The 20003-nt window shown below is 59.5% G+C and overlaps 1 protein-coding gene across 1 annotated transcript in view; it reads left to right on the forward strand.

Moving 5' to 3' along the window:
* The window catches only part of CPAMD8 (C3 and PZP like alpha-2-macroglobulin domain containing 8), a 63667-nt gene extending 43690 nt beyond the window's left edge, over positions 1-19977 (forward strand). Inside the window, exons 24-42 of the mRNA XM_079772746.1 lie at positions 861-1159; positions 1747-1972; positions 4139-4315; positions 5587-5668; positions 7392-7548; positions 7639-7713; positions 8477-8642; positions 9644-9730; positions 9823-9959; positions 10087-10242; positions 10330-10392; positions 11033-11217; positions 11819-11906; positions 12885-12959; positions 13998-14103; positions 14197-14307; positions 14898-15107; positions 16024-16138; positions 18884-19977. Coding sequence (XP_079628872.1) covers positions 861-1159; positions 1747-1972; positions 4139-4315; positions 5587-5668; positions 7392-7548; positions 7639-7713; positions 8477-8642; positions 9644-9730; positions 9823-9959; positions 10087-10242; positions 10330-10392; positions 11033-11217; positions 11819-11906; positions 12885-12959; positions 13998-14103; positions 14197-14307; positions 14898-15107; positions 16024-16138; positions 18884-18905 — 2537 coding nt within the window. The 3' untranslated portion in view covers positions 18906-19977. The remainder of the gene's footprint in view (positions 1-860; positions 1160-1746; positions 1973-4138; positions 4316-5586; positions 5669-7391; positions 7549-7638; positions 7714-8476; positions 8643-9643; positions 9731-9822; positions 9960-10086; positions 10243-10329; positions 10393-11032; positions 11218-11818; positions 11907-12884; positions 12960-13997; positions 14104-14196; positions 14308-14897; positions 15108-16023; positions 16139-18883) is intronic.
* Positions 19978-20003: the final 26 nt, after the last annotated feature.

Consider the following 20003-nt stretch of genomic DNA (forward strand, 5'->3'; position numbering starts at 1 on the left):
TGAAGGGTCCCACGTTCGATTCTGGTCAAGGGCACATGCCCGGGTTGCAGGTTTGATCCCCAGTGTGGGGGCATGCAAGATGCAGCCTATCAATGATTCTCTCTCATCATTGACATTTCTATCTCTCCCTTTCTCTCTGAAATCAATAAAAATATATTTTAAAAATATATTTTATTGATTTCAGAGAAGAAGGGAGAGAAAGATAGAAACATCAATGTGAGAGAGAATCATTGATTAGCTGCCTCCTGCCTGCCCCCTACTGGGGGAGGGGATTACAACCCAGGCATGTGCCCTGACCGGGAACCAAACCATGACTTCCTGGTTCATAGGACGATGGTCAACCACTGAGCCACACCAGCCGGGCTATTCCTGTAGCTTTAGAGTCTCAGTGTCATATGGGGTGAGTCCTCCAACTCGATTCTTTCTTATCAAAGTTGTTTTGCTTCTTCTAGGTCTTGCATTTCCATGTAGAATCAGCTTTGCAATTTCTCCAAAGACCCTGCTGGGATTTTGTTGGGATGATATCACATATATAGATTAATATCTCGAAATATTGTCTTCAGACCCACGAACGTATCTGGCCCCCCACTGACTTGGGTCCTCTTTAGTTTCAGCAGCACTTTCAGTTCCCAGCGTACAGGTCTTGTGCATCTTTGTAGGAAGCCTGCCCGAGAGCACTTCTTCCCTGTGCTACTGGACAAGCCGCCGTTACGCCAGCAGCAGCCAGGCCTCTGCAGCTGCTGACTGAGCCACAGTGAGACCCACTCCCCATGGTCCCAATTCTCAGCGCCAGGAGCAGGCACAGGGAGGCGGGGCCTTCAGGCGACCCACAATGCCCCCTCTTCCTTTCCTCCATCCAGAGAGAGTCCATATCTCCACGCCCAACAAGTACGAGTTCCAGTACGTGCAGCGGCCACAGCGCCTCACTCGTTTCGACCTGGCCGTGCGAGCCCACAACGACGCCCGCGTAGCCTTGTCCCCCGGGCCCCACGACACCGCGGGGATGATCGAGATCGTCCTGGGGGGACACCAGAACACCAGGTCCTGGATCTCCACCAGCAAGATGGGCGAGCCCGTGGCCAGCACACACACAGCCAAGATCCTCTCCTGGGATGAGTTCCGAACATTTTGGATCAGCTGGCACGGCGGGCTCATCCAGGCACGGCTGGGCTGGCCTGGCTGGGCACGGGAACCTCGTGACTCTTTGACCCTGACTGCTTCCTGCTCTGTGTCTGGCTCTGAGGAGGGGTGGGGAGGAGGGAGGATAGACCCAGGGTGGCACCTCATTTCTCACAGTCTTCCCTGCGTGTGGTGAGAGCTACGGCAGAGGAAGTGCCTGGGGCTCTGGGAGCTGAGTGGTGGTGGGGGGTTAGGGAGAAGGAAAGTGGGTGTGAACAGGTAAAAGGGGCTCAGGGTACTTTCTGATCCAAGGAGAGGGGCCGCAGAAAAGGAGCAGCTGGCACATCTTCCTGAGGAGGGACATAGCCAACTGGGCAAACCAGAGTGAAGGATGTTCCTGGCAGAGGGAACAGGCAGAGGGAACAGCATGTGCAAAGGCCCAGAGGTTCCAGGGCTCCCGGTCGCTTCGGAGCCTGTAGATGCCATGCTGTGTCTCAGTTGGCCATTCAATGGATAGGATAACCTCTAGTGTCTCTGACCTGGGCCCTGTAGCCTGTGTCGTGGCTGCCTGAGCGCCACTGCGTGCTTTCTTCCAGCCTCCAGCGGCCTCGGCCTCTTTTTTTTCAGGTTGGCTATGGTCCAGAGCCATCCAACGAGTCTGTCATCACCACCTGGACCCTCCCCAAGGCACCAGAGGTCCAGTTCATCGGCTTCTCCACGGGCTGGGGCTCCATGGGCGAGTTCCGCATCTGGAGGAAGATGGAGGTGGATGAGAGCTACAGCGAGGCCTTCACCCTGGGGGTCCCACACAGCGCCATCCCCGGCTCGGAGCGGGCAGCCGCTTCCCTCATAGGTGTGTCTGCTCCGCAGCCTGGCTCGGGAGGACGGGGCAGGAGCCCAGAGGGCAAGGTGGCTACTTCAGTCCCATTGGGCTTTGCTGGGAACCTGTGTTCCCGGGGCCTCCAGCCACTACCCCCGCTCTCCTAACAAGTAGTTTCTAGTGTCTTCTCCATGCAGGGCTCTGGGGACAGTCCCAGAGATGATCCCAACCCTACCCTTGAGGAGCTCCTTGTTTGGCCGAGAAGGCAGGTCCAACCTTCACGGTCCAAGCCCTGTGTAGGGTGAGCCCAAGGGGCAGGTGATAAACTCCAGGGGCAATGGAGCTGGGGTGATGTGCAAAGAAGGCCAAACGGCCAGGTGAAACCAGTCAGGCACAGGGTGGGGAGTGGGGTCCTGTGAGAGGGCAGGCATCTAGAACGTTGGCTGGACAGGGGCAAGAGGCTGTGACCAGGGGTCTCTGGGGCTGTGGATTGTCTTCTGTAGCTCAGGCACGGCAGTGGGAAGTAGCACTGTGGGAGCTGGAAGGGTGGGGAGAGGGGGAGAGGCCAGGAGGGGCAGACAGACCTGACTGAGGAGTCTTAGGTCTCTGACATCAGAGAGTGGAAGCCCTGGGGCTCAGGGAGGTTGGTGGTTGTGGCTGAATCGGAAGGTTTTGGAGTTGATGATTTCTGAAGTACAAGGTTAAGTTAGAGGTGGCTGAGCGGGAGGGTTAGTGGCACAAATGGGGGTGAAGGGCATCGGGGAGGAGGCACGTGGGCCGAGGTGGAGAGGAGGGAAGGCTGGCCCCGTGTGCCAGTGCCTTCAGCACAATAGGGCAGAAGGGCAGAGAAGTGGCGAACCCAGAGGGGGTCGATGAGAAAGTAGCCAGGCAGCCCCCCAACGGGAGGAGGAAAGGCCAAGAAGGAGAGGAGGTGCGGTCAGGGAGCAGTGGGGATTCTGGAGGGCCCATCAGCAATTTGGGGGACAGAGAGGCCAAGAAGAGGAAGACACAGTGCTGAAGGGATGACAATAAGGTCCAGAAATAAAAGAAAAAAGAAACTTAAAATGCACCACCAAAGCCACCCATGTATGGAAACTTTTATTAAAAATCTAATACTGCCCTGGCCGTGTGGCACAGTTGGTTAGAGCAGCATCCCCATAAGCCAAAGTTGTGGGTTCCAACAGCCAGGGCACATACAAGAATCAACCAATGGCCCGGCTGGTGTGGCTCAGTGGTTGAGCGTTGACCTATGAACCAGGAGGTCACAATTCAATCCTGGTCAGGGCACATACCTAGGTTGCAGGCTCGATCCCCAATAGGGGACATGCAGCAGGCAGCTGACGAATGATTCTCTCTCATCATTAATGTTTCTATCTCTCTTCCTCTCTCTGAAACCAATAAAAGCATATTTTTAAAAAAAGAATCGCCCTAACCGGTTTGGCTTAGTGGATAGAACGTTGGCCTGTGGACTGAAGGGTCCCAGGTTCGATTCCGGTCAAGGGCATGTACCTTGGTTGCAGGCACATCCCCAGTAGGGGGTGTGCAGGAGGCAGCTGATTGATGTTTCTCTCTCAATGTTTCTAACCCTCTATCCCTCTCCCTTCCTCTCTGTAAAAATCAATAAAATATATTTACAAAAAAAAGAATCAACCAATGAATGCATAAATCAGTGGAACAATAAGTTGCTGTTTCTCTTGCTCTCTCTCTCTCCTTTCCTCTCACTCTCTAAAATAAATTTTAAAAAATCTACTCATGATTAGGGAGAAAAATCACATTTTTTATTAAAAGTTAGAAAAAATGTTTAGAATTCTAAATTCTAAATGGCTGTATTGATGCATTATCATTTGTGAGGTGCAGCAAAATCATACTTTGAGGGAAATTCATAGCCTTGAATGTACCTGTTTAAAAAGCCAGAAAGCAAAAAGCATTTAGCATAATGAAAAGGCAGAGAAAGAACACCTGAGTTCAAGCTAAGGAACACAGGGAGGTGTGTATGAGGTGGCCACCAGAGCTGGTAGACCAGGTGGGCTGACTGGACAGGGTGCAGTCCAGTTGAAAATGGCAGCACTAGCATTCAGAGGTGGGGGTGGCCACTGTGAGGCCACAGGTGGGCTCCCACCTCTGCAAAGCTGTCCCAAAGACAGCGAGGACCCCGGGCAAGGCCGGCCCCCAGCCCAGCCCTCTTTTCCTTCTCCCCAGGAGATGTCATGGGGCCCACCCTGAACCACCTCAGCAGCCTCCTGCGGCTGCCCTTTGGCTGTGGAGAGCAAAACATGATCCACTTTGCGCCCAACGTCTTTGTCCTGAAGTATCTTCAGAAAACCCGGCAGCTCAGCCCCGAAGTGGAAAGGGAAACCACTGATTACCTGGTTCAAGGTACTGGGGGAACTGCCAAGGTAGAGGGTGTCGGGAGGAAGGCAGCCATGACTGCTGGGGCGGCCCACACGCCAGGCACAGGAGATGGGGGGAGGGAAGGAAGTGGGTGAATGAGGCCACTCCGGATAGCCTGATGGGCCATTGTCAGCAGGAGCTTGGGCCACACCTGTGAGGACAAGGCTCTGAGTGCTGGTTGTCAGCCATAGGGGAAGGAACAGCATCTTTTAAAAATGTAGATTTTTTTTTTTTTAACCAACAATAGCAATATAATCTTCTACACTAATAAAATAGTAAGATGTAAATTGACCATACATCCGTGACACCCACCAGCCAATCAGGAGTGAGTATGCAAATTAATCCAACAAAGATTATGGGTTAATTTGCATACGCAGGCACTGCCCCAGCCGCTCCGGGCCTCTGGGCAGTGCGGGAAGGTGGAAAGGCGGCTCCGACTGGAGCGAAGGCGGTGCCGGCAGCCAGGGGAAGGAAGGCCCATTCTTGCACGAATCTTCGTGCATCGGGCCTCTAGTGATATTATAAAAAACATTTAGAATAGAAAAAAAAAGTCCTATAAAATGTCAGAGTTTGATCTGGATTTACTTTCCTGCCCTCAGTAGCACAGATGAGCTTTCTGCTCTTGGCGCTCTGACCACGGCATCCACAGCGTGTGCCTGCCCTGCGCTGTGTGTGTAAGAGTCGCCCCCTGAGCTGGGGGACGCTGGGGGAGGTCCTTTCGCCTCCCGTTGCTGTGTAGAGGGACCACGGTCCGCGTGTGTGTTGATGGGCACTGGAGCAGTCTCCAGTTCAGGACTTTCAGGATGGTGCTGCCACGCGTTGCCCCGTTCGTGGGCTGGGTAAAGACACGTCTGAATGTCGCTGGAGTGGAATTTCTGAGTCTCATGGTCTGTTCGGTTTGTGATCGCTTTCAAGGCTTGCACTGCCCGTGCCCCCTGCTGGCCTCACAATAAGACCAAATGCCCAGCTTGGAGGCCCCGTCGTTGCCTGACCTCCCCCCCTCCCTCCCTCCTGTCCCCCGTTGCCCTCCTGCTCTGGTCCCTGTGGCGCCTCCATCGGGCGGAGCAGTCCCCACCCCTGGGGACGGAGGGCGTCGCCTCGACATGGTGCACATTAGCCAGCCCTGCTGTGCCAGGGGCAGTTTCAAGGACCCCAGATGTGGCTGTGGCTGTGTTTGTGGTTCCCAGGGTGGGACATGGGCCGGCCGGGGCCAGGCCATTCAGCAGCAGATGCCGTCACCTCTGCTCACCCCACAGGCTACCAGCGGCAGCTGACCTATAGACACCGGGATGGCTCCTACAGTGCTTTCGGGGAGCGGGACGCCTCAGGAAGCATGTGGTGAGTCCCACGCCCAGCGCTGCCACAGAGGGCCTCGTCCAGCACAGCGAGGTCAGGACGCGGGGCCTGACCCCCAGGGTGACAAGGAGCCTGCCTGGGAAGTGGGGACTGCCTAGCCCTGGGTGCGGTGGGGGTGGTGGCAGTTTCTGCTGCTGTGGCCTCAGCCCCTGGGACCCACAGCCCCTGGGACCCGCAGCCCCTGGGACCCGCAGCCCCGGTTCTCCGGCCTTTTGGGAACAGGCCCGGGTGCTCTGGGCCTCCTTCGGGCCCACTGGACCTGAGGATGGGGACCCCGAGCAGGAAGGGATGGCTGGAGAGGTCTGGGTCGGGGTGCTCGGGAGGTGTGGCCTGGCACGCGGTTTCCCTTGCAAGGGGCTCCCTCTGACTTTGGAGTGACCAGGGCAGGCCCAGTGGGGGGCTGGGCACACCTGAGTCTTGATCCCTGGGATCCTCAGACCACGACAGTTTGTGGGTTTGCCTCGGCCACTTTGGGGCTCACAGAGACTGTAGGGCACCCCCAACTGTCCCCGGGGGCCCTCCTCCCAAAGCACCAGCCCAGCGGCACCTGCAGCAGCTGTGGGTGTGGAGACTGCCCTGTCCTTAAGCCACAACTGCAGTGCCTGGGACCGGGGGAGCGGGGCACGCCTGGCTGAGCCCTGCGGTGACAGCGTCGCTCACGTGGCTCCAGAGGGGCCCGCGCTTGGTGGCCTGCCCAGTCTCCCATCCCCCAGCAGTCTGTCTGCTGTCCCGGTTTTGGTCGCAGGGCCCTGTCTTGCTGATAGCCCTTGGTGCAAGGCCACAGTAACACCGCCCCCGGGTGGCCAAAGCCATTGACTCGTTCTTCAAAAGCTGGCCAAGCCCCAGCAGCCCCCAGAGGCCTCTGCCGGTCAGAAACAGTGAGCTGTGACTCTTTACACACCTTCCCACTGTGGACACGCACACAGAGCGAGCAAGGCCAGGCCCACTGTGGTGGTGACGTGACGCTCCGAGACTTCTCCCTCCCCCTCCCCTGTGAAGAGCCCTTTCGGATGAGGCTACAGGATGCACAGGCGGCGGCAGCAGCCTCCACCTGGAGCTGGGAAAATGGGGCTGTGTCTCTTGTGAGCTGTGTGGCCTTAGGCCAGATGCCCAACCACTCTGAGCCTGTTTCCTCACGATACACCCGGGACCAGGATCCAAGAAAACAATGGGATAGGATGTGGGCGTGCTCAGCACAGAGCCAGGTGTCCATCGGGATGGACAATCTTTTCGTGCTTCTCCCTAAATGCTTGACTAGCAGGATCCAGCCTTGAAGCCTTAAGACTCAGGATCAGTTCCAGATGGTTTCCTATGCATCCACGCATTCATTGCATGTTCATTCATTCATTCGTTCGTTCGTTCACTTGTTCATTTAGTGGGTGCTCCTGTGTGCCAGGCCACGTTCTTCGTTGTACCATGGATGCACATGGCAGGGGGAGGTGGGACTGGGCCAGCCTGTAGGAAGGCTTGGGTGCTGGAGAGGGAGGGTCTGGCGAGGAGCCTGGGCTCCATCCCTGGGCCAGCTGGGTGCCCACACACTTCCACTGAGTGCCCTCCACGGCCCGGGAAGGGCAGACTGGACTCGCCGGTCTCCCAGATGAGGAAGTGGAGGCTCGGGGTGATTCGGGAGCATCCCACAGTCCCCCAGCGGGCACGTGGGAGGTGACCCTGTCCCGCAGCTCCCAGCCCCTTGGTCCTATTTCAGGCTCACGGCCTTTGTCCTGAAGTCCTTTGCCCAGGCGCGAAGCTTCGTCTTCATTGACCCTCGGGAGCTGGCGGCCGCCAAGGGCTGGATCGTGCGGCGGCAGCAGGTGGACGGCTCCTTCCCAGCCACAGGCAGGATCCTGAACAAGGACATCCAGGTGAGCTGCCCTGCCTGCTCCTGGTGCCGCCGGGCCGGGCGGAGAGGGCTGCCCCTCGGGCTCGGAGTGAAGCCGAGAATCCCTGTGCAGGGCGGGATCCACGGCTCAGTTCCGCTGACGGCCTATGTGGTGGCTGCGCTTCTGGAGACGGATGTGGCCTCGGAGGTGAGCACAGGGGCCTGAGAGGTCAGGCGGGAGGAATGAGCGAGCGATTTCCCCTGCAGGCCTGTCCGGGCCAGGCCTGGGGTCTGGGTCCCCTGCTGTGTTTCCCTGGCACCTGCCCCAGAAGGTACAGGCTGCACCTCGGCACCACGCCCTCGCAGCAGCTCCCACACTCTGTCCTGGTCTAAAGACGGAAAGCTCGGGGAGAGCCTGCCTCCTGAGGCCTTCATGACACTAAAGCAGAGTCAGCTTAACTCCATGGCGCCCCCTGGTGCCCACGGGAACACATGGCTCATTTGCTAAATTCTTGAATGCTTCCCATCACTCCTTTTCCCACTTAGCCATTCTTTTGGGGCAGTTGCCCTGAACCTAGCCTGTCACTGGACAATAAGCTGGGTTTCCGTCCTCCAGCCACTCACACTGGGGTGGGGGGAGTGTGAGCAGGGTTGGTGGACTCTCTGGAGGAGGCGGCCATTGATTCGAGGCCTTGAAGACGAGAAAAGCCGAGCAGTGGGTCTCAGAGGCCAGCTCGGGGATGCGGGGAGGTGGGTGGGACGGCCAGCGCTCTGCCTGTGTCCCCAGAGCCTCCCTGGGCTGAGCTGCTGTGCTCAGACGTCATTTGGAAAATGCTGGCACCAACATAAAAGCAAGGGGCTGTGAGCCATCCAGCGCTCTCCCCGGCACGCAGGTGGGGGTGCTGCGGGGGGCGGGGGGGGGTCACAGAATGATCTCTCAGGACTGCACTTTCCACTCCCCCCCACCCCAGGAGGAGAGGGATGCCATTGCCAGAGCGCAGCGCTTCCTGGAGTCCAGCGTAGCCCTGGCCTCAGACCCCTACACCAGCGCCCTGACTGCCTACACGCTGACCCTGCTCCGCAGCCCGGCAGCCCCCGTGGCCCTGCGGAGGCTCCGCAGCCTGGCCATCACGCAGGGTAGGTGTCCCCACGCCTGCCACCCCGGTGGCCACCATGTGGGGCCACCCACGATGTCCAGGAAACAGTTCATGAACGCCTGCGATGGGAGTAAGGAGGCATCTCTTGCTCACTTCGTTTTGTTTGTTGGATTGCTCACTTATTATTGCGTCTCCTAGTGGCGTCATTTGATGATGTGGATTGCGCCTGAGCATCACTTGCTTCCCCCAGGAAATAGGGAACACTGACCCCCAACCCCCACAGGGAGGACACTGCTCAGGGATCCCCAGCAGAGGGTCCCCCAGGCTTCCTTAAATCATCCCTGGCAGGGTGCTGGTCCTCACCCCGCCCCCATCCCTTTCTGTCTTCAGGGTGTCAGTCTCCCCAACTACAAAATGACTACCCATTGTGTCCCGGGAGTGCCAGTCACTGACTGACCTGTGACTTCTCGGAATGCCCCGCACTGAGTCCCCTCCCCCTTCACTGCCCCCACTCCCGCTTCCCCCCATATTCCCAGCAGCCACACTGGGGCTGAGCTTCCATTCTGGCTTTTCTGATTCAGACATCACCTGAAAAGTTGTTTTCACTCCTTAAGGGGAAAAAAGTTAGAAAGCAAAACTCTGGAAGCAGCCAGCTGGCCTCTGGGTGTCTGTTTGGGACTAAATGCTCAGGATGGGGAGCGGGGCGGCTGGTTTTCTCAGGGTTTGAGGGCGTTTTACAGCTCACAGGGAAGGAGCCTTTGCAGGCGGGGAGTGACTTCATGGGACACATCAGGGCTTAGCCAGGAGGGAGGCCACTGGTTAGTGATGTCGCCAGGGGCACAGGAAGGCTGGGTCTGTCACATAGCTGCCCATCTGAGACAGCCCCAAGGCCCTTCCTGTCCCAGCATCTCGGCCGGGCACCCTCCCCCCACGGGGGCCCAGTCTTCCGGTCTCTTCTTGAGACCCCGTGCCTTGGTGCCCACCTGGGGATGCCAGGCTGAATGCCCTGGGGTGTGGCCCTCATCCCTCCTGGCCTTGCAGACGGGGTCACCCACTGGAGCCTGACGGGTTCCCAGGACGGGGGCAAGGACACCTTCCTGAGCTTCAGCGACGGGGTCTCCCAGGCAGGTACTGCCAGCCCCTCCCCCGCTGCCTGCCGTGGGCCCTGGGTTTGGGTCCCGGCGGCCCAAGGGCCCAGCCGCCTCCCTCTCCCGTTGCAGTGGTCTCAGCGGACGTGGAAATGACAGCCTACGCCCTGCTGACCTACACCCTCCTGGGCGACGTGGCCACGGCCCTGCCCGTGGTCAAGTGGCTGTCCCAGCAGCGGAATGCCCTGGGGGGCTTCTCCTCCACTCAGGCGAGCGGGCCGGGCCAGGACAGGGGCTCGGGTCTGGGCGGGGTCAGCACCGTCCAGGAGGAGGAGCCGAGGGGCCCCTGGCCAGCCTGGGCCTGGCGCTGAGGGCAGTCTCCCCTTCCGTCTCCAGGACACCTGTGTGGCTCTGCAGGCCTTGGCCGAGTACGCCATCCTGTCCTACGCTGGCAGCGTCAACCTCACCATCTCACTGGCCTCCACCAACCTGGACTACCAGGAGACCTTCGAGCTGCACAGGGCCAACCAGAAGGTTCTGCAGACAGCGGTGGTGAGTGCTCCCAGGGCTGGGAGTGGGGGCAGCTGCCCGCCCGCCCGTGTGTGTCCGCGGGGGGATCACGGTGTCTTCTCTCCCCAGATCCCCAGCCTCCCCACCGGGCTGTTTGTGAGTGCCAAGGGCGAAGGCTGCTGCCTGATGCAGGTGAGGGTGCTCACAGTGGCATCTGGAACCCGGGACCCTGGGCGGTGGGGGGGCCACAGCTCTGAGCTCGGCATGCGGGGTGGGTATGTGAGAGAGACCCCAGGACAGACTGTCAGCACCCCATATGCAGCCCACCCTGCCCAGGGCAGGGCCCAATGAAGGTGATCACGTGTCCCCTTGGGTATCGGGTCCCTCCAGAAAGATCCATTTGACTGGCTTCCCCCTGGCCCTCCCTAGAGCCCCTCTGTCGCCAGGTCCTGAGGTTTAGCTGAGCTCTGGGCGGGGGCAGGACAGCCTCACGGGCTCTGGAGAGTGGTGAGAAGGCAAGTGTGCCTGGAGACCTTCGCAGCCTCAGCCTTCCCATCTCTAAAAGGGGAGCCCAGATGGCACAGGGGTCTCAGCGGAGGTAGAAGAGAGAGTCCTGGAGGCGGGCAGACCTGGCTTGAGGCCTGTAAAAACGGGATGATGGATGATCTGTTTAAACAGCTTTGGCCATTTCAAGGCTAAATGGAGTAACCGTAGTCCCCGGAACCGTTGCTGATGTCACTGTCATCGTCAGCCTGGCCTCTCCCACCTGTCCCTGCCTTGCCCCCCGACACACTCCCAGAGCCCTAAGGCTCGGTCTCCTCACCCACCCCAGATTGATGTCACCTACAATGTGCCAGACCCGGTGGCCAAGCCGTCCTTCCAGCTGTTGGTGAGTGTCCAGGAGCCCGAGGCTGAGCGGCCCCGGCACCCAGCGCCAGCACCCTCCGCCGATGATGACGACCCAGCAGCCGACCTGCATCACCAGGAGTACCAGGTGACCCTGGAGGTGTGCACCAGGTGAGGCCACCTGCCCTATGCTTGTGTCAGGCCCAGCCCCTGGACAGCGATGGCATTGGCTACAAACACCCCTGATTTGGGAGCCCAAACGGTGGCACCTGCCCTGACCTGGGCCCCCAGCCTGCCAGTGTTCGAAAGAACCCACTCTGTGTGCCATCTGGGTATGGGCTCGCTCAGGCCTCAGTCCTCGGGGAGCCTCCCGACCCTCCCAGGGGTGGTGGCCACTCTGTCCCCTCGCACCCGCAGTCTGCAGGCTTCTCTCTGAATGTCAGCCTCCCTCCTGTCACCAACACCCAGCACAGGGAGCAGGCCCCAGGGGCCAATTGCCACATCCCATGTCAAAGAAGGGGAAACGGAGGTCTGGCACTGAGAGTGACGAGGTTTCCCTCGGGCCCGGAACCCTCAGCAAGGCCCTCCCCCTGGCCTCAGTGTCTCAGCTATGAAATGGGCTGACGGATGGCCAGCAAACCGTGTGTGTGCAGATGGCCTGCCAGTGAAGACCGGGGCAGGACGTCAGCCACGTTGGGGGGGCGGGGGGCAGAGTGGGCCGTGAATCCCACCAGGGGGCTTGCATTTGAGCCCGTTCTCCTCTTATCGGAAGGTGGCTGCATGCAGGGTCCTCCAACATGGCTGTCCTGGAGGTGCCCTTGCTGTCGGGCTTGCGGGCGGACGTGGGGAGCCTGGAGCAGGTGAGGCGGCTCTGGCAGGCAGAGGCCGGGGGGGGGGGGGGGATCTCTGGTTGGTGGTCCTGCCCAGAGTGCCAATTCCCAGCACTTCCTAAAATGGGTTGGTTGATGGTTTTCCCCCATCCCCACTTTCTGGGCAAAGGGGCCAGTGGGAAAGGGGGGGTGGGGCTCTGGCAGGGGAGGGCTTCAGCAGACTGGCTTTAAGAGAGACCAGTTTCATGTCCTCTTTTGTGGGGGAGGGGAGTGCACAAAGTGGGGGACTGTCTTGCCTGGGCCCAAGGTGGTCTACAGTGTGGGGATGGGGTGATCAGGGGACTGGAAGGAGTACCAGGGGAAGGAGGAGACCAGCACAGAGGCTCTGGGGCAGGAGTGGCTCAGTGGTTGAGTGTTGACCTATGAACCAGGAGGTCATGGTTCTCTTCCCCATCAGGGCACGTGCCCAGGTTGTGGGCTTGATCCCCAGTGTGGGGCATGCAGGAGGCGGCCGATCAATGATTCTCTCATCATTGATGTTTCTCTCTCTCTCTGCCTCTCCCTTCCTCTCTGAAATCAATAAAAACAAACAAACAAAAAAACTGAAAAGGGGTCCCAGGCCGGGCAGGGGGGCTGGGGGGCGGGTGTTGAATGGTGCAGATGAGGCAGGAGCTGGTGACAGGGCTCAGCCAGGCCCCGGGGGACCACAGGGAGACCTGACCCGGGGCTGCAGCTGGATGGGAAGAGGCTGCGGCAAGAGGGGGCGGGGCACCGCTAGGGACAGGGGCCGCCTTGGGTGCCCGCTCCTGGGCTGGGGGGTCCGCAGGGCCTGGGGAGCGCTAATTGTCATCCCCTGGACCCTGCCTATAGGGACTTGTTGATGACAGTGGGCAACCCCCCAGCCTGTGGGGCCCCAGCTTCCCCAGGCCTATCTCCCACTGACCAGTGTGGGCCCCAAAGAGACGGGGGAGGGCCTGGGGGAACCCTGACCTCTGGCTTCCTCACCAGCTGCTCCTTGGCCAGCATGTGGCCCTGAAGAGATACGAGGTGGCTGGACGCAGAGTTCTCTTCTACTTTGATGAGGTACTGCCAGCTGGGGCGGTGGGCAGAGGCCTTCTCAGCACCTGCATTGGCGAGGGCACAGCGGTCATGGTCCAGTGTGATTCCTCCAACTGTCTCATACCATGAGAAAGAAACCGGGAGAGTAAATTCAGGCACAGCTGGTGTAACTGATGGTGTGCCCCAGCCAGCTGGTTTTGGTGGGAAAAGTTGAGGGTGGATGGACTATAGTGTTCAGCCACAAAAAGGAATGAAGCTCTGACACAGGCTACAACGTGGCTTCAAAAACGTGCTACGAGAAGCCGGGCACAAAAAAACCACATGTGTGATCCCATTTATATGAGACTAGAGGCCCGGTGCACAAATTCATGCAGGGGTGGGGTCCCTCGGCCTGGCAGGCGATCGGGGCCATCTTGCCTAGTCCCAATTGGGGCTGGCTGGGGAGGGACCTAGGGAGGACTCCAGGGCATGTCCGGCCCTCTTGCCCAGTCCCGATTGGCCAGACCCCAGCAGCAAGCTAACCTACCAGTTGGAGTTTCTGCCCCCTGGTGGTCAGTGTGCATCATAGCGACTGGTCGAGCGGTCGGCCCCCAGTAACCCCCATATTATGCTTTTATTGTATAGGATGTGCAGAACAGGCAGATCCATGGAGACAGGAAGCAGAGCGGTGGTTGCCAGGGCATGAGGGAGGGGCACAGGGAAGGGGAGGATGGGGAGTGACTGCTTTGGGGACAGGGTCTCCTTTAGGGTGATGAATGCTCTGGAACTAGACAGAGGTGATGTCACAGGACATTGTGAAGGAACTAAATGTCACACACAGCGAGGGGGGCCCGCTGCAGGACTGGGGAGCTGAAAGGCCAGCTGAGACTTATTTCCCAGGAGGATAAAAGGACCCACGAACTGAAAGGGGACCAGGTTTCTGTTTCCCTCCTCCTGGGTACCCCGAAATCAGCTAGTCTGGGCCCACGCTTTGGGGTGCCAAAGAGCGTGGAGGCCGGAGCTCAGGCCCTGGGCCGAGTGGACCCAGCCTAGCCGAGCCGAGCCGTGCCGCCCGCCCCGCAGATCCCCAGCCAGTGCCTGACTTGCGTGCGGTTCCGGGCGCTCCGCGAGCACGTGGTGGGCAGGACGTCCGCGCTGCCCGTCTCCGTGTACGACTACTACGAGCCCGGTAGGCCCCTCTGCTCTCCCGCACCCCAGCTCCCCCAGCTCGGCCCCTCGCCTGTCACCCTACCACATGGTCACCAACCCCCTCACCCCGCAGCCTTTGAGGCCACGCGCTTCTACAACGTCAGCGCGCACAGCCCGCTGGCCCAGGAGCTGTGCGCGGGGCCCGCGTGCAACGAGGTGGAGCGCTCCGCGGCCCAGGGCCCTGGTGAGTGCGCGGGGCCCCGCCCCGCTTCCCGCGCGCGTCGGGGAGGGCCGCCCGCTGGGAGCTGAGCTCTGCGGAGGGGAGGGGGCTGGCCTGGCAGGGGAGGGGTCAGCGCGGGGAGGCAGGAGCACCCCAGCATTGTCAAAGGCGCGGGTTCGGGGTTCGGGGCGGGGCAGAGCGGGGAGGGGCCCTGTGAGACCCGGGCTGAGTGGGGAACCCCAGCCTCCCGCTCCTCCACAGCCTGAGGGTGTGCGGACAGCGGCCGACCCCTGAGCGCAGAGAGTGGCCGCAGTCAAGGTCTGGGCGGGGCTGGAGGTCCCTGGGGCCTTTGATTTTCCAAACTTCTTGAAATGCTTTTAATTTAAACCTTTAAAATTTTAAAATTTATTTTAGTAAGTACTATGCAAATACTTGAACGAAATTACACTAGGTCAAGGCTCAGAGGCTCCCAGTAACCCCAGCGCACCGGTCCCCACGCTTGGAGAGGGTGGCCCCGCCCCCAGGGACCTGTCCCCTATCCAGGCGCGTCGGAGACGCCGGCCGGTGGGGAGTTGGGGTGCCCTGGGCTCTGCCGACTTCGCCTCGTTCCCCAGGCTGGTCTCCTGGCGAGCGGGGCCCCGCGGCTGACCCGAAGGAGGAGGCGACCATCGCGCGCTGCGACTGCACCCGAGACTGTGGCGCCCGCGGGGACCCGGTGTGCGGCTCCGACGGCGTGGTCTACCCCAGTGCCTGCCGCCTGCAGGAGGCCGCTTGCCGCAGGGGCCTGAGGTTGGAGCCCGCGCCGCCCGGCCGCTGCTCCCTTGGTGAGGACCTACGTGCACCCGGCCTCGGGATCCTACCTCGCCCAGGAGTGCCTCACCCCATCCCTGTCACGCTCTCTTCTCTCCATCTCCTCCTCCCCAGCACCCGCCCCTCCTCCGTATCACCTTCCGCTCCTCGCTAGCACCTCCCCCTCTTCCCCAGCACCTGCCCCTCCTCCCCAGCACCTGCCCCTCCTCCCCAGCACCTCCCCCTCCTCCCCAGTACCTCCCCTCCTCCCCAGCACCTCTCCCTTCTCTCCATCACCTCGTCCACACCGTGTCCTGCATCACTCACTCCTATTCTCTGCTTCCCCCTTCCCTCCCCTCCTTTCCCTTCTGGTCACTGCCTGGCTGAGCATCCCCTGCTTCCACCTCTCTTTGGCCAGGATCTCTCTTTCCCTTGTTCCTGCTTGTCTGAGCCCCCTTACACACACACACACACACACACACACACACACACACACACACACGCCTGAGTCCCCCTCCTCCCACTTATTTCCCCGGCTTCCTATTTTTCCCCTCACTTCCCGCCCTCCCCCACCGCATGGGTCTGTGTCTCCCCTTGCGGAACCAGGCTCCCTCTGTCTCTCCCCTTTCCCTTCAACTTGACCCCTTATTTGTGCCCCCATCTCCCCCCGCCCCCGCCCCCATCTCTCTGTTCCTTTGGCTTCCTGTCCTCCCCATATCCGTTCCTTAGCCTCTGGGCCTCTGCATCTCCTTCCCAGTCTTGCTAAGTCTCCTCCTCCCCACCCCTGTCTGCATCTCCCCATCTCTGACCTCTGTGTCCTTTCCCCTTTCCCATGACCTCTCACCTTGTCTGTTGCTCTGGGCCATACATCTCCTCTCCTGTCCCTCTGGGCTGGCTGCCACTAAGTCCCCCTCCAGCACCCTTTACCTACTAAGTCCCCCTTCTCTCCAGAGCAGCCGATGCCAGCCTCCGCTTACAACTACAACGATGACCCGGTCCCCCTGGACTCTGGGCCCCTGTCCGTCAGCCATGAGGCCATGGACTTGGAGGGGGAGGCGGAGGACAGGTGAGAGCTGGGTTTGCCCCCAACCTCCTCCACTAGCCCTGGATCCAGGCAGAGATGGGAGTGACCACGGAGGGGTCAGCCTTCTGGGGTTTCCAGGACAAGGTGGGGGATCCTGTCTCCCCCACCCATGTTCATCCAGGACACAGAGAACAGCCTGTCTGTGCAGGGTGAGGCTGAGTGAGCCCTCCCAAGGGAGGACTAGACCAGGACAGACTGTCCCTGAGACCCACTGGGCTTGGGATCACTGTTCAAGAAAATATTCCTGCCCAGCTGGCGTGGCTCAGTGGGTCGAGCGGGAGGTCACCAGTTCCATTCCCAGTCAGGGGTCAGGGCACATGCCCGGGTTGCCGCTCCATCCTCAGTGGGGGGCATGCAGGAGGCAGCGGATCATTGATGTTTCTATCTCTCTCTCCCTCTCCTTCTCTCTAAAATAAATAAAAAAACATATTTCAAAAAATAAAGAAAATATTCACAACACAAGGAAGATCTGTTTAAGGGGGCGTTATCGAGATAGGTAGAGGGAGTCTTGCAGTGGGGAGAGAGATGGGACCCAACTCCAAATACAAGAAGTGGGGATTTATAGCCAGGGAGCAGGGTGGTGGGTCAATGGATGGAAAATTACTAAGAGGAAACAGCAGGGGTAAGGGGGAATCTGGCTAAACCAACCTTACAGGATTCTTGCTGAGGGCAGGCTGGGTTATCAGACATTATCGCCGGGGGTGAGGATGGGGGCCGGGGGAGGCACCTGATTAGGTGTGAGGGTGATCAGATATGGACGGTGGGGATTCTGGCTAAACCGACTAAGTGGATTCTTGCAATTGGACAGAACCGAGATGCACACAGCGGTCCAAAGCCAGAGACCTAGCTGAAAAAGAGCCGGGAGGAGCCCGAGTGGAGTTTGGTCAGGGAGAGAACCTTTGTCACCCCAGGGGAAGTGGTCAGACCGGAGAGCCCTGTGGGGTGAGGCTGGGAGGGGGCTTCTGAGCAGACTTCCTGGAGGAGGCCTATCTTTTGGGGTGAGTTACAGCAAACTCAGTAGCTGAGTGATGTGTCAGGTGCTTGGGGCTGGTGCCCATCAGGCCTCAGGCTCTGTCTTCTGAGCCCTGACTTCCTGGAAGGGAGTCTTAGCCGCCCCCTACCAGTGGCAAAGGCTGCCTCTGACCCCACGCAGCAAAGCCAGCAAGAATGCTTCTCCGTCAGCACCCAGGGAAGTCGCAGAGCCGCAGGGGGCGTCATCCCACCTGCGTTCCGGACAGTGATTGAGAAGGCTGGGTTTAGGGCTCCTGCTGGAATATTTTTGTTCTGTCCCATCTGTTCCTCCCTTCATGCTCCCTTTTGGATTAATTGAATGTTTCTTTAGAATTCCATTTTAATTCAGCGAGTGTCCTTTGTAGCCTTATTTTTGTTAGTGGTAGCTCTGGGGCCGGGTGGGGAGTACCATATACCTCCTTAAACTTTTCTGTATATTTGGGGTGAATATGGTACCACTTTGCCAAAAAAGTGTCACCCTTGAAGTTGTGTGTCTCCGTTTTTTGTCCTCACCCATCCTCCAGGCTGCAGCTGCCACCTGTACATTTAACTCCCCCAATGTGGGCACCCCCTTCGGATCTGCCAGCTCTCTCCTGTGCCTCCCAAGGGGTCTGCTTTCACTTTTGTTTTGGAGAGGGGATTTTTTTGTTCAAAAAAAAAATTTTTTTTTTTTTTTAGATTTAATTGATTTTTTTACAGAGAGGAAGGGAGGATAGAGAGTTAGAAACATCCATCAGCTGCCTCCTGCACGCCCCCTACTGGGGATGCGCCTGCAACCAAGAATGCCCTTGACCAGAATCGAACCTGAGACCCTTCAGTCCGCAGGCCGATGCTCCATCCACTGAGCCAAACCCACCGGTCAGGGCTTTGTTCAGCTTTTTAAAAAGTGTTTGTATTGATTTTTTAGAGAGAGAGGAAAAGAGAGGGAGAGAAATATCGATGTGAGAGAGAAACATGGATCGGTTGCCTCCTGCGCACACTCAACCGGGGATCGAATTTGCAACCTAGCTATGTGCCCTGAGAATCGAACCCGCAACCTTTTGGTGTATGGGATGATGCTCCAACCAACTGAATCACCCGGCCAGGGCCAACCCACCCATCTTATTCCTCTGTCACCGCTTTCGCGTGCACCCTTTTGCAATCGAGCCTGCACCGTTTCCTCATATGTAGATTTGTGTAACCACGACCCCAGTCAAGACACAGAACAGCTGGCACCTCAAGGACCCCTGTTTTGTAGCCACCCTATCACTGCCCCCTCCTCCCCTCCTCACACACTCATGGGTTCTCCCTCCGTGGTTTTGCCACTTCAGGAATGCCATGTCAACGGAGCTGTAGAGTATGCAACCTTCTGAGATGGGCTTTCTCACTCAGCAGAGCTCCCTTTCAATCCATCGTGTGGTTTTTGTGCATCAATAGTTCCTTTCACCACCGAGTTGAGGCCCTGATAGTTTTCGATTTGTGAAGCCCTGTCCCATCATTGTGGCCCAGTAGGGTGGGCAGGGGCCTGCGGGGCTGGGCCCCCTAGGTGAGGTGCTGCTGCCTCAATGGGCGGGGCAGCCGGCTGAGCCACGTGCAGGCCTGCGGAGGTGGAGGCCCGGGGAGGTGGAGGCCTGCGGAGGTGGAGGCCTGCGGAGGTGGAGGCCTGCGGAGGAGGCCGGGTCAGGGCCCCTCAAGACCTGGCAGCCCACAACCTTTTTCTCCTTCTCTCCCCACCAGTCAGAGCGGCTTCTCTTCCTAAAGCTCAGAGCAGGACCGGACCTGGCTGCTTCCTGTTCCTGTCCGCCCGCGGGAAGGAGGCCACTGGCTGCAGAGCTCCCTGGATGGCCCGGTGGCTGGTGGACCAGCCCAGGTGGCCCCACCTCCAAATGAGCCCTCTAATCCCAACCGCAGAGACCTGACTGCCCCACGGATGATGGCCTCCTGGGGGGCCAGCCCCACCCCCACCGGAGGGAGGGCCTTGGGCGGTGGCTGGAGGCCCGTCGGCCCCCAACTCCACAGCTGCAGCTGGAGCTCCGGGCACCCAGCTTCCATCCAGGGCTGACGCCCCCTTTCTGTGGACCAGAGCAGCTCTATCAGCTGGACTTTCTGCTCCAGGGAGGAGGGCTGTTTCCGGGAAGAATTCAGGGCCTAAGGGCTGTTTCCGAGAAGACAGGACTCTGGGTAAATCAAGGACGCATCCGTGCTCTCACTGGCATCTTCGAAATGAACAGGCTGCCTTTCTCCAAAATGCAAAGCCTGGCCTCCCTTTGGGGAACCCGGGCCCCGAGCACCGCTCCAGACCCAGGCTTGTACCAGGATGGTCGCAGCCCCCACACACTCCGCCCAGTCTTGCCCCAGGGGTGCCTGATGTTTAGTCCTGGGCAGATGCACTTAGATCTTACTGCTGTCAAGGCCTCACCCCTGAACCCCACGTCCCCTGACACCCCACCTGGAGGACCATCTCCCTCCACAGCCCCAGGGAGGGGGTGCCCAGCTCCACGACCCACTGAACTGCAAGCTCAGACCTTCCTGCCAGGACTCCAGCTGGGCTCTGATTCCTTCCTGTAACCCTCTCCCACCCGCCTGCCTCCCCACTCCCACCCCTACCCCCACCCCCACGTGGTATTTATTTCAGACCAACCCTCAGAGCGGCACAGAGCCCCTCCGGGGCCGAGGTGGCTGCCCGCCATGAGGCCTCTGTGGTGCAGCACCAGCAGTGTCCCATGCCCCTGCCCGGCCCCTGCCCCCATCTACAAGGGACAATTCACTGGACGAGGCCGTGTTTCACTCACTAGAGGCTGCTGGTATAATAAAAGCTCGTTTCCACGGTCCCTGGCAGCCTTTCGCCTCGGTGGGG

This window comes from Cnephaeus nilssonii (assembly GCF_951640355.1).
Source record: "Cnephaeus nilssonii genome assembly, chromosome: 5".
In the NCBI taxonomy this organism is placed as follows: Eukaryota; Metazoa; Chordata; class Mammalia; order Chiroptera; family Vespertilionidae; genus Cnephaeus; species Cnephaeus nilssonii.